The sequence below is a fragment of the Aethalodelphis obliquidens genome, unplaced genomic scaffold, assembly GCF_003676395.1.
Source record: "Aethalodelphis obliquidens isolate GAN/ISIS:26980383/991018 unplaced genomic scaffold, ASM367639v1 scaffold7, whole genome shotgun sequence".
NCBI classification, from domain to species: Eukaryota; Metazoa; Chordata; class Mammalia; order Artiodactyla; family Delphinidae; genus Aethalodelphis; species Aethalodelphis obliquidens.
The window spans coordinates 47202057-47216106 of NW_020837951.1; the positions used below are offsets into that span (position 1 = coordinate 47202057).

The 14050-nt window shown below is 34.7% G+C and overlaps 1 protein-coding gene across 1 annotated transcript in view; it reads right to left on the reverse strand.

Moving 5' to 3' along the window:
• Positions 1-4022: 4022 nt before the first annotated feature.
• CUNH9orf85 (chromosome unknown C9orf85 homolog) overlaps positions 4023-14050 on the reverse strand; it is a 63207-nt gene continuing 53179 nt past the window's right edge. Inside the window, exons 3-4 of the mRNA XM_027105701.1 lie at positions 6117-6227; positions 4023-5636 (exon numbers count right to left, since the gene is read on the reverse strand). Coding sequence (XP_026961502.1) covers positions 5483-5636; positions 6117-6227 — 265 coding nt within the window. The 3' untranslated portion in view covers positions 4023-5482. The remainder of the gene's footprint in view (positions 5637-6116; positions 6228-14050) is intronic.

The window sequence follows — 14050 nt, forward strand, 5'->3', positions numbered from 1 at the left end:
GGCAATCATTCAGTACAGGACTAATGTTACGAGAGAGGGAAAAGACCTAGAAGGAAAGGATAGAGGTGTGTTCAGGAGGATAGAGGTGTGTTCAGGTTAATGTTGTTACACATTTCACTTAAGAAGAAAAGCGTTTAGGAACATGGAATATTTGTAATTTTGCACAAATGTGGTTGAAATAATATAGGCTTTGGAGCCACATAGACTTGGTTTGAACCTCAGGTTTATTACTTATTATCTTTTTGACTTTGGCAAGTTACTTAACCTCGAGCCTTAGGTAAGTCACCTGAAAAATGGAGAACACTAAGAATATTGCTGTTTATCTTTTACAATGAAAAAATATATATAAGCACCAAGTACATATAACAACTTTTTACTCTCCTAATAATTATTACCATATTAGGAGATAATCACTACAACTTACCTTCCCAATACAGCTACTAGATATATCCAGAATTGTTTGCAAACACCTATATTCCTTCCATTATGCAAGTAGCTCTCACAATAACAGGACATCACTAATTAGGAAGATCACAGGTATTATGATTCATATATGGAAATCAATAATCATGGAGGAGGGGCTTCCCTGGTGGCGCAGTGGTTGAGAGTCCGCCTGCCGATGCAGGGGACATGGGTTCGTGCCCCGGTCCGGGAGGATCCCACATGCCGTGGAGCGGCTGGGCCTGTGAGCCGTGGCCGCTGGGCCTGCGCGTCTGGAGCCTGTGCTCCGCAATGGGAGAGGCCCCAGCAGTGAGAGGCCCGCGTACCGCAAAAAAAAAAAAAAAAAAAAAAAAAAATCATGTTGGAGAGTACAAAAAAAGTGACTTGAATTCAGGTATATCAGCAGTGGCTAAAAACTTAAGCTCTCTCCAGTGATGCCTGGGACAGTTCTTCAGAAAAAAAGAGAGAAAAGCTCTAAATTTTCTCAAATAAAGGAATATGAAAGTGTGGCAGTGGAAATGACTGTCAACAGAGCCCTGGAATAGTAGTATGAAAAATAGTGGAGTTATCCAGTCAGCAACTCACATATTTTTCTTAAGCATACTAACCCTAATAGGCAGAATGGGGTTTGGGATCAGATGATCATGTAGGTCCAAAACCTGGACCTAAACACTTTGTGGATGTATGTCAATTTATTTAATCTCAGTTTCTCATCTGTAAATGTGGATAACGATAGTTATCACTATGCAGGGCCATGATATACATTCAAGGAATTTATCATGTAAAGGGCTTAGTTTAGAGCACTGTCAGAATACAGTAAGCACTCAATATGTGTGCCTGTTGCCTTTCAGGACACCCTTTCTTGGTTCTCCTACTTCTCTGGTCACTCCTTAGTCTCCTAAACTGCACACATGCAGGGCACAACTCCAGGAGTCCTAGCAGAGAACAGCTGCTGTGAGGCTGAGAGGTAGGCAGAGACTTCAGAGGTCACCCAGTGTTGCAGTCTGGGCTTACCCAGAGGGGAGATTCCTTGGTGAACACCAGTGGCATTAAGACCTCAGAAAATACATGCTTAGGAATAAAAACAATACTCAAGGAGTAAGAGCCAGGAATAAGAGTGAAACTGAAATAGACCACCCCAAGCCTAAACCCAAGTTTTGACAGGATCAAGGTGATCTGCAGTAATTTATTTTTCAGAGGAAGTCTCTATAATGTATCATCCACAATTTCTAGCATACAATAAAAGTTATTAGATATGCAAAGCTGGGGGTAGTGACCAACAATCAAGAGATAAAATAATTAGTAAAAGCAAACAAAAGTGAACAAGAACTTCAAAATAACTGTAATTAATACATTAAAAACATAGAGAAAAAATGTACAAGATAGGTAGCACAGAATATTTCAACAGAGATAAATCTATTTTAAAAAAAGAATCAAATGAACATTTTAGAACTGCAAAATTCAGTATCTGAAATTAAGAATGTATTAGACGGGTTTAAAAGCATACTAGTAGGAATTGCCTGGCTGGTGGTCCAGTGGTTGAGACTCCGTGCTTCCACAGCAGGGGGCACGGGTTTGATCACTGGTTGGGGAACTGGGATCCCATGAGCCTCATGGCCAAAATAAACAAATAAATATAAATACATAAATAAATACACGCCCTTTTCACAGGGAATTATACTCAATATCCTGTAGTAAACTATAATGGAGAAGAATATGAAAAATAATATATATATGTATAACTGAGTCACTTTGCTGTACAGCATAAATTAACAGTGTAAATCAACTACACTTCAATAAAATTTAAAAAATAAAAGCATACTAAACACATTACTCCTGTTTATATCGAAGACAGAATTATGAATGCAAAGAAAGGCCAAAAGAAAACATACAAACAAAAACAAATAGAAAAAAGAAAGCAGAGCATGAGAAAGATGTGGGACACACTCCTATGCATATAGAATGGGAGTGCTAGGAGAGGAAAGAATAGGAAAAAGCATATTTGAAGAAATAATGGCTAACGACTTTCCAAGTCTGTTCAAGGACATTGACCAACAGATATGAGAAACTCAGAAAACCTTAAGGAGCATAAATAAGAAATTCATACCTTAGAAATCAGTCAAATGGCTGAAAACCAAAGAGAAACAAAAAACATCTTAAAAGCAGGTTTCACATCATCTGACCTTCCATTACCTTCCTGATCTTCTCTCTTTCAACTCTCCAACTTACTCACTCCCTTCCTTGCTGTCCCTTGAACACACCTGGCACAATCTTGCTTTAGAGGCCTTGTAGTGGCTGTTTCCTCTGCCTGGAACATTCTTCCCCAACATGTCTCTCTAGGCACCTTATTTAAAAAGACCACTTCCCATCCCCTTGTGCGCACTCATTCCCACCCCATCCATACCCTTAGACTCCCAATCACCCTACCATGCCTTATTTTTTTTCCCACAGAACTTTTCACCTTCTAACATTCTGCATTCCATATATAAACACATATATATGTTCTTCTGAAGAACACAGGCAAACAACCAAATTGACATCTTCATTACTAATAATTACTAATTATTTCATTTCCAGTTAATAATTACTAACTCATTACTAATATATATATACACACAAAATCACAGTAGCAATAATAATATCAGTTATTTAGTGCTCTCATAGTTGGCACAGAAATATTAATTTGTACCAAGTCACACAGCTAGTAACTGGCAGAGCCAGGACTTAGATCCATGCTGAATTCCAATAAAAATAATTTTTAGATTAGAAAGGATAAGACCTAAAGATATGTAAATGAGCTAAATGTAACAATTAAATTTCAGTCTGTTGAAAAAACAAAACAAAATCTCTCTCAGCACTAAAGAATGAAATGCAGATATTAGTACATGTCACTAGGTGATGCTCTTCATTAAACTTCTCTCCTAGTAAGGTAATCTGAGGAATTAAAACTCACTCAGATGGGGAAGAATTTATGCTAGGTCTAATAATAATTAAGCTGGCTCATTAACCACAAAAGTTACATAGCTCAGAAAACAAATTTACAAACAAAAAGGTAAGCCACACGAATTTATGGTAGAAAAGCTTTCTGTAGACTGTAAACTTAGAGGTTTCTATATCATAAACATGATATTTCTATTTATTTATTTATTTATATTTATTTATTTATTTATTGCGGTATGCGGGCCTCTCACTGTTGTGGCCTCTCCCGTTGCGGAGCACAGGCTCCGGACGCACAGGCTCAGGGGCCATGGCTCACGGGCCTAGCCGCTCCGCGGCATGTGGGATCTTCCCGGACCGGGGCACGAACCCACGTCCCCTGCATCGGCAGGTGGACTCTCAACCACTGCGCCACCAGGGAAGCCCTGTATCTCTACTTTTTTATGCTTAAAATATTTTAAAGTAAATTGACTATACACCCTTTAATATTTCAATATGTATCTCTCAAATAACATTATTACACCTAAGCAAAATGATTCCTTAATATCATCTATTACCCAAAAACCAATGGTCAATAAACATTAAAGGGGGCTCAGGCTCATTAGTAATTAGAGAAATACAAATTAATAAGACAAAGACATATGTTGCACACATATCTGACAGAAATTTAAAAGTATGATACCAAGTGTTGGAAAGGATGCAGAGCACAGGAGCTCTAATACATTGCTATGGGGAAGGGAGATAACAATCCTTCCGGAAAGACAGCATTACATAGTGCATAGTAATAGTGAAGATGCATATATACCTGATGCCCTCTACCACTGCTAGACACACCTAACAGAAACTGTAGCAAGAAACAAGACAAGTACACCAGGAAACATTTCAATCTTCTTCTATTACATACCTAACAGAAAATGTACCAAGAAATAAGACACTTATACCAAGAAACACTTAGTATTGTTTGTTATAGGAAAATTCTGAAATAACTCAAATGTCCCTCAGTATTAGAGAGGAAAAATAAATTTTGGTATGTAAATACAATAGAACAAAACAGAATAAAAAATGTAGAATAAAAATGTAATCTTAACAAATTAGAGCTCTTGCAACAACACGGATCAATTTCACAAGTTTCATAATAATGAAATAAGAAGAGATACAAATTAACATGCACAGTATAAGTCTGTTCATATAAAGGTTGAAACCAATGCCTGCCACTTATTTTCAAATGGTTCAGCAAATAAAAAATATATCCATATATCTATTCAAATATAAAGAAAATGTGGCAAAATGTTAACAATTGTGAATCTAAGTGAAGAGCATACAAAGGTTCATTGTACTACATTGCTACTTTTCTTTAGGTTTGAGATTTTTCAAAACAAAAAGATAGAAAAAATGTTCAAAAATCAGACAAAGCTAACTTATATTGTTTAGGAGTATTTTATTCACGTGGGTGATAAATGTATGATTATTCTTTATGTGTTAAACTATACATATAGATTTTATGCATTTTTTTCTATATGTAAATTTCATAAGCGAAAAAAGTTAAAAATAATGTGATAAGATACATAAAAATATTTTCAAAGAAAAACTGCTATATACTTGTTAAACATTATTATTAAAAAACAAACTTTTTGCTTTACAACAAGCAAGCGTAAGCAAGAGGGATTTTGTTATGTGGGACATTAACCTGAGATCAATCTGTCAAAAGGTACCTCCTGAGGACCAATTTTTGAGGCTAGCAACAAAATAATGTCATCTGATTTTTCCATGAGATAGTTTCTATACAAGCATCAATTCTGAATCTTGCTTAATTTGATACTAGATAGTATATTCTTCTAAATAATTCCCATGAACTGCAATACGATACTCCAATACTCATTTTGGCAGATATACTAGCATATGCTACTTAAAAATGTATTATAAGAAAACTCTGGATGAAAGCTTTATCACTATTCAAATATCATACACAATTCATATTGTCCATGTATTTTCTATATGTTTTTCCAATGTCCTTACTAGTATTCCACAGTATTTTTTTTTAAACCCTCAAAATTAAAGTTGTTCAGAATTTCATGCTTCCAAACTATCTTTTAACATAGTTATATCAATCCATCTGATTGTCTTCTTCTGTGTCATCTAAATCAATATCAAAATCTAAATCTAAATCATCACTTTCTTCATTTCTTCTGCAGCTTCTTCTGTGGCTGGAACGTTGATTATTTTCAACATTTTCTGTCTTTTCTGGTTCTATATTAAACCTAAAGATGGAAGAAAAAAACTTTATTTCTCAGGATTTCATTGTAGACTGAAAAGACTTTTACACTACATTTCTTGATTAATAGGAGCCTAATGAAATAAAGAGGAAAAGATCCTTGAAGATTAACTTAACTCAAGAGCCAACCAATTATAATACAGTTGTCAATAAAGTATGATCAAAGAAATTAACACATGATGTCCATTAAAGAAAAGAAGTTATATAATGAGTAATTCTTTTGTAATGTGTAATAAATGTGAACCTCATAAATATTTTAACTTTCTAAAAATGATGTTTCACTTTTATTATAACGATAGAAATATTTAACAATTAATTAAGATGTTCTTCCTGTTGGGTAGAACAACGTCTACATTAGTGTGACATTCTGCATCTTAAGACTCTCAGAGCAACTGAATGTTTCCTTAAAAGAAAATTCACATATTAATTAAAAGAGTAAATCGCAAACATAAAAAGAAATACTCACGGAATAACATCTTCTCTCTTTCCACATTTGGCACAAACTTCAAGATCACAGGCACATGGTCTACACATTATGTGATAAGAATCCTTCACTGTCTTTTGTAAACATTTAACACTAAAAGTAGAAAAGAAAATAAAATCTTAATTTTTTACTCATTATCTAAGGTTTATTTAATGAAATAAGGGGGTGTGTGGCTAAGTGTATAGCTGATAAGCCTCAATCTCAGATATTACTCTCATATGTTATTTAGATTAATTACATAGCATTTCTAGAGAACAGTGTACAGCTCAGAATAATAGTAGATTCTTAAAGCTTTTAAAAAATGTCATCTGCAAATATTAACAATTTTACTCCTTCCTTTTCAATTTGGATTCCTTTTATTTCTTTTCCTTATCTGATTGCTCTGGCTAGGACTTCCAACACTATGTTGAATAAAAGTGGCAACAGTGGGCATCCTTGTATTGATCCTGATCTTAGAGGGAAAGCTTTCAGTTTTCACCACTGAGTATAACGTTAGCTGTGGATTTATCATATATGGCCTTTATTATGTTGAGAAACTTTCCCTCTATACCCACTTTGTTGAGAGTTTTTATCATATCATTGTGTGAAATGCTTTTTTTGCATCTATTGAGATGGTCATATGATTTTTATCCTTCATTTTATTAATGTGCTGTATCATATTGATTGATTTGAGGAAATCGAACCATTCTTGCATGCCTGGAATAAACCCCACTTGATCATGGTGAATGGTCCTTTTGATGTATTGTTGAATTCAGTTTACTAATATTTTGTTGAGAACTTTTGCATCTATGTTCATCAGGGATAATGGCCTGTAATTTTCTTTTCTTGTGGTATCCCTGTCTGGTTTGGTAGCAGAGTAATGCTGGCCTCATAAAATGAGTTTGGAAGCATTCCCTCCTCTTGAAGAGTCTGAGAAGGATTGGTATTCGTTTTTTGTTTTTTTGTTTTTTTGGAAGAGTTTGAGAAGGATTGGTATTAGTTCTTCTTTGAATGTTTGGTAGAATTTACCAGTGAAGCTGTCTGGTCCTGGACTTTTGTTTGTTGGGAGATTTTTGATTGGTAATTCAATCTCCTTACTAGTAAGTGAACTTTTAGATTTTTACTTCTTCATGATTCAGTCTTTGTAGGGTGTATGTTTCTAGGAATTTACCCATTTCTTATAGGTTGTCAAACGTGTTGGCATACAATTGTCCATCGAAGTCTCTTAAAATCCTTTGTATTTCTGTGGTATCTGTTGCAATGTCTCCTTTTTCATTTCTGATTTGATTTATTTGAGTTCTCTTTTTTCTTGGTGATTCTAGCTAAAGGTCTGACAATTTTGTTTATCTTTACAAATAACCAGTTCTGAGATTCATTGATCTTTCCTGTTGTCTTTTCAGTTCCTATTTCGATTATTTCCAATCTGAACTTTGTTATTTCCTTCCTTCTTCTAACTTTGGACTTCATCTATTTTTCTAGTTCCTTTAGGAACAAAGTTAGGTTGTTTAACGTATATATGGAATTTAAGGAAAAAAAAACATGTCATGAAGAACCCAGGGGTAAGACAGGAATAAAGACACAGACCTACTAGAGAATGGACTTGAGGATATGGGGAGGGGGAAGGGTAAGCTGGGACAAAGCGAGAGAGAGGCATGGACATATATACACTACCAAATGTAAGGTAGATAGCTAGTGGGAAGCAGCCACATAGCACAGGGAGATCAGCTCGGTGCTTTGTGACCGCCTGGAGGGGTGGGATAGGGAGGGTGGGAGGGAAGGAGACGACGCAAGAGGGAAGAGATATGGGAACATATGTATAACTGATTCACTTTGTTACAAAGCAGAAACTAACACACCATTGTAAAGCAATTATACTCCAATAAAGATGTAAAAATAAATAAATAAATAAAGTTACTTTGTTTAAGATTTTTTTTGTTTCTTGACGTAAGCATTTACTGCTAGGAACCTCCTTCTCAGAACTGCTTTGTGGGTTAACATAAAATATATCCTGGAGAATGCTCCGTGGACACTTGTGAAGTGTACGTATTTTGTTGCTTTTGGTTGGAATATTCCATATGTACCCATATAATATTGTTTAAAAGGCCATACTAACAAAAGCAATCTACAGATTCAATTCAGTCCTTATCAAAATTTCAGTGGTATTTTTCACAGAAATAAAACAAACAATCCTAAATTTGTATGGAACCACAAAAGACCCCAAATAGCAAAGCAGTCTTGAGAAAGAAGAAAAAAGGTAACAGCAGCACACTTCCTGATTTCAAACTATATTACAAAGCCACAGTAATCAAAACAGTGGTACTGGCATAAAAATAGACACATAGATTGATGGAACAGAATAGAGAGCCCAGAAATAAACCCATTCATATATGGTCAATTAATTTATAAAAAGGAGCCAAGAATATACAATAAGGAAAGAACAGTCTCTTCTATAAATGGTATTGGAAAAACTGGACAGCCACATGCAAAAGAATGGAACTACACCACTATCTTACACTATACAAAAAAATTAACTCAAAGTGGGTTACAGACTTGAATGTAAGACCTAAAACCATAAAACTCCTAGAAGAAAACTGGCAGTAAGCTCTTGACATCAGTCTTGGCAATTTTTTGGAAATCATTTTGGAAATAAAGTCAAAAAAAAAAAATAAACAAGTGGGACTATAACATACTAAAAAGCTTCTTCACAGCAAAGGAAAACGCCAACAAAATGAAAAGGCAACCTACAGAATGAGAGAAAATATTTGCAAATCATGTATATGTTAAGGGGTTAATAACTCAAATATACAAAGAACTCATATACCCCAAAGGCAAAAAAAAAAAAAAAAAAAATCTGATTAAAAAATGGGCAGGGCTTCCCTGGTGGCGCAGTGGTTGAGAGTCCGCCTGCCGATGCAGGGGACATGGGTTCATGCCCTGGTCCAAGAAGATCCCATGTGCCGCGGGGCGGCTGGGCCCATGAGCCATGGCCGCTGGGCCTGTGCGTCCGGAGCCTGTGCTCCGCAACGGGAGAGGCCACAACAGTGAGAGGCCCGCGTACTGCAAAATAAATAAATAAATGAGCAAAGGATCTGAATAGACATTTTTCCAAAGAATACATACAGATGGCCAACAGGTACATAAAAAGATGCTCAACATCACTAATAATCAGGGAAATTCAAATCTAAACCAAAATGAGATATCACTCCACACCTGTCAGAATGGCTATTATCAAAAAGACAAGAAATAACAAGTGTTGGCAAGAATGTGGGGAAAAAAGGAAAGTTTATGCACTGTTAGTGGGAATGTAAATCAGTGCAGCCACTATGGGAAACATTATAGAGGTTAATCAAAAAATTAAAAACGGAACTACCATTTGATCCAGCAATTCTACTTTTGGGTATTATTCCAAAGAAAACAAAAACACTAACTTGAAAAGATATATTCATCCCCATGTTCACTGCAGCATTATTTGCAATGGAAAAGAAATGGAAACAACCCAAGTGTCCATTGATGGATGGATAAAGAAAATGTAATATATACGTACACACACACACACACACACACACACACAATGGAATATTATTCAGTCTTTAAAAAAGAAGGAAATCTTGCCATTTGTGACAACATGGATGGACCCTGAGGGCATTATGCTAAGGGAAATAAGTCAGACAGAAAAAGGCAAATTCCATATAATCTCACTTCTATGTAAAATCTGAATGAATGAATGAATGAATAAATAAATAAAATACCTAGCTCATGGATACAGAGAACAGATTGGTGGTTGTCAAAGGCAAGGGGTAGGGGGTGGGCAAAATGGGTGAAGGGGGTCAAAAGGTACAAACTTTGAGCTATAAAATAAATAAGTCATCGGGATGTAATGTACATCATGGTAACTATGGTTAATAATTCTGTATTGCATATTTGAAAGTTGCTAAGAAAGTAAATCTTAAAAGTTCTCATCACAAGAAAAAAAATTTTGTGACTATGTATGGTGATGCATGTTAACTAGACTTATTGTGGTGATCATTTTGCAATGTATAAAAATATCAAATCATTATGTTGTATACTTGAAACTAACATAATGTTATATGTCAATTATATCTCAATTTTCAAAAAATTAAAATTTTTTCTGCATCAAAGGACATTATCAAGAAAGTGAAAACAAAACCCTGCTGAATGGGAGAAAATACTTGGAAATCATATCTGATAAGGAACTGGCATCTAGAATATACTAAAAACTCCTATAACTCAATAATAAAAAGACAAATAACACAATTACAAATAAACAAAGAATCTGAATAGACATTTTCCCAAAAAAGATATACAAATGGCCAATAAGCACATGAAAAGATCATCAACATCTTTAGTCATCAGGGAAATGCAAATCAAAACCACGATAAGGAACCACCATATAATGACTAGAATGACTAGTATCAAAAAGAAGGGCAATAACAAGTGTTGGTAAGGATGTGGAGAAATTGGAATCCTCATATTGCTGGTGGGAAGTAAAAAGGTACGGTCACTTTTGAAAACAATTTGGCAGTTCCTCAAAAGGTTATAAATACAGAAGTATCACCTAACCCAGAAACTCTACTTCTAGATACATACCCAAGAGAATTGAAAACACATATGCACGCAAAAACTTGTACATCAATGTTCACAGCAGCATTATTTGTAAGAGCCAAAAAAGTAGGAATAATCCAAATGTCCATCAATTGATGAATGGGTAAATAACAATATATATCCATACGATGGAGTATTACTTATTAATAAAAAAGAATTAAGCACTGATAAATGTTACAACATGCTTGAAAAAAATATGCTAAGTGAAAGAAGGCAGTCATAGAAGACTACATATTATATGATTCTGTTTATATGAAATGTCCAAAATAGGTAAATCTATAGAAAGAGAAAGCAAGGGTTGGGGGAATGTTTGGGGGAGAAATGGAGATTGACTCCTAATGGGTATGAGGTTTCTTTCTGAGATGATGAAAATGTTCAAAATTTGATGTGTTTGCAAAACTCTGTGATATATAATACTAAAAGCTGCTAAACTGTACACTTCAAATGTATGAACAGTATAGTACGTGAATCTTAATAAAGATATTTTTAAAAAGCCAAATAGAAATATATTAGAAATAAGAAAGACATGGAGTGAAAGACACAAGAAATCTACTTTAAACATAAACAGGCATACCTCATTTTATTGTACTTTACAGATATTGCTTTTTTTTTCTTTTTTAAACAAATTGAAGGCTTGTGGCAACCCTGTGTTGAGCAAGTCTATCGTTGTCATTTTTTCCAACATTTGCTCACTTTGTGCCTCTGTGTCACATTTTGAATATTCTTGCAATATTTCAAATTTTTAAATTATTATATTTGTTACAGTTATCTGTGATGAGTAATCTTTGATGTTACTATTGCAAAAAGATTACAACTTGCTGAAGACTCAGATGATGGCTAGCATTTTCTAGCAATATTTTTTAAATAAGGTATGTACATTGATTTTTTAAAACATAATGCTATTGCATACTTAATAGACTACAATATAGTGTAAGCCTAAGTTCTACATGCACTGGAAACCAAAAAATTCATGTGACTCACTTTACTGCAGTGCTTGCTTTACTGAGGTGCCCTGGAATCAAACCCACAATATCTCTGAGATATGCCTGTAGAGAGTTAAAAGGAGAAGGGCAGGAAAAAAAAACAAATGCAGGGCTTCCCTGTTGGCGCAGTGGTTGACAGTCCGCCTGCCGATGCAGGGGACACGGGATCATGCCCCGGTCTGGGAAGATCCCACATGCCATGGAGCGACTAGGCCCGTGAGCCATGGCCGCTGAGCCTGTGTGTCCGGAGCCTGTGCTCCGCAATGGAAGAGACCACAACAGTGAGAGGCCCGCGTACCGCAAAAAAACACACACAAAAAAAATGCAAACACTAATCAGAAGAAAGCTACATTATTATTGAAATAGACTTCAAAGCAAAGAAAACTGTCAGGTTTAAAGAAAGGATATTACATGACAATGAAGGAATCAATTTTCCAAAAGCATGAAATAATCCTAAATATTTATGCACCAAAAAAGTGTGTTGAAATAAATGATGCAAAAGCATTGAACTAAAAAGAGAAATAGACAAATCCACAATTACAACTGGGGACTTCAACACCTCTCTCTGTAAGTGAAGAAACAAGCAGACAAAATCAGTAAAGATATAGAACACCTGACTGACAGAAGCCTATCAATCAAACTGACATTTACAGAACACTCCACCCAACAAGAGCAATATATTCCCTTCAAGCACACATGGAACAGAATCTAATATAAACCATATTCTGAGCTATAAAACCAACCTTAACAAATTAAAAACAAAAGCCTAAAATTTATATAAAGTATGTTCTCTTACCACAATGAAATTAACCAGAAATCAGTAACAGAAAAACATCTGGAAAATGCCCAAATATTCAAAAATTAAGCAAAACAATTCTAAATAACCTACAGGTTAAAGAGGAAGTCACAAAGGCCATCAGAATACTTCGATTGAATGATAATGAAAACACAGCACCAAAATTTATGGAATGGAGCTAAAGATGCTCTTGGGAAATTTATATAAATAAATGCTTATATTAAGCAAAAAGAACTATCTAAACATCCATCTTAAGAAAGAAGAAAAAGAAGAGTAAATTAAACTCAAAGTAAACAAAAGGGAGGAAGCAATATCAATGTGAACAGAAATTGATGAAATTGAAAAACAGAAAAAGAGAAAACCAATAAAATCCAAAGCAGGCTCTTTGCAAAGATTAATATAATTCATAAACATATAGCCAGGCTGATCAAGATAAAAAAAGAGAGACCACAAATAATCAATTTCAGGAAAGAAAGAGGGAACAATACTAGAGATGCAACAGATATTAAAGAATAATAAGAAAAATATACTAAAAACTCTATGCCTATAAATCCAACCACTTCATTGAAATGGACAAATTTCTGGAAAGACCAGTATAAAAACTTGCTTAAGATGAAATAGATAATCTAAAAACTCCTCTACCCATTAAAGAAAAATTTAGTTATGGTTAAAAACTCTCCCAACAAATAAAACTCCAGGCCAAAATGGCTTTAGAATTGGCGAATTCTACCAAACATTTAAGAGATAATACTAAATTTACACAAATCTTTCCAGAAAATAAAATAGAAAGAAACAGTTCCCAACTCATTTGATGAGGCCCTAACATCAAGATAAGAAAAAGACAAAATTACAAACGAGTATTGGTAATGAACACATGCAAGAAAATGTAACAAAATGTTAGCAAATCAAATCAAGCAATATGTAAAAAGGTTACACATCATGATCAAGTGGGGTTTATCTAGGGACATGAAAGTCTGATTCAATATTAAAATCAATAAACATAACTCATCAAATCAATGTTCTAACGAAGAAAAACCATATGATCATCTAGCTGCAGAAATAGTTATTTGACAAAATTTAACATCTATTCATGAAATAAGTTCTCAGCAAACTATGAACTGAAACTTCCTCAACCCAGTAAAATGCATCTAAAAAGAATCTACAGCTAATATACTTAAGGATAAAAGACTGGGTATGTTCCCCATAAGATCAGGAACAGGGTAAGAATATCTGTCCTCATCACTCCTTTTCAAAAACATACTGGAGGCCCTAGGCAGTAAAATAAAGCCAAAATAGAAATAAAAGTCATACAGACTGGAAAGCAAGAAATAAAACTGTCTTCATTTTTTATCTTTTTATTTTTTTCCCCCACCGCATGGCTTGCGGGATCTTAGTTCTGTGACCATGGCAGTGAAAGTGCCAAGTCCTAACCACTGGACCACCAGGGAATTCCTATGTCTTCATTTTTTAAAAAATTCACACAGAGAAGCCACAACAGTGAGAAGCCCGCGTACTGCCAAAAAAAAAAAAAAAAA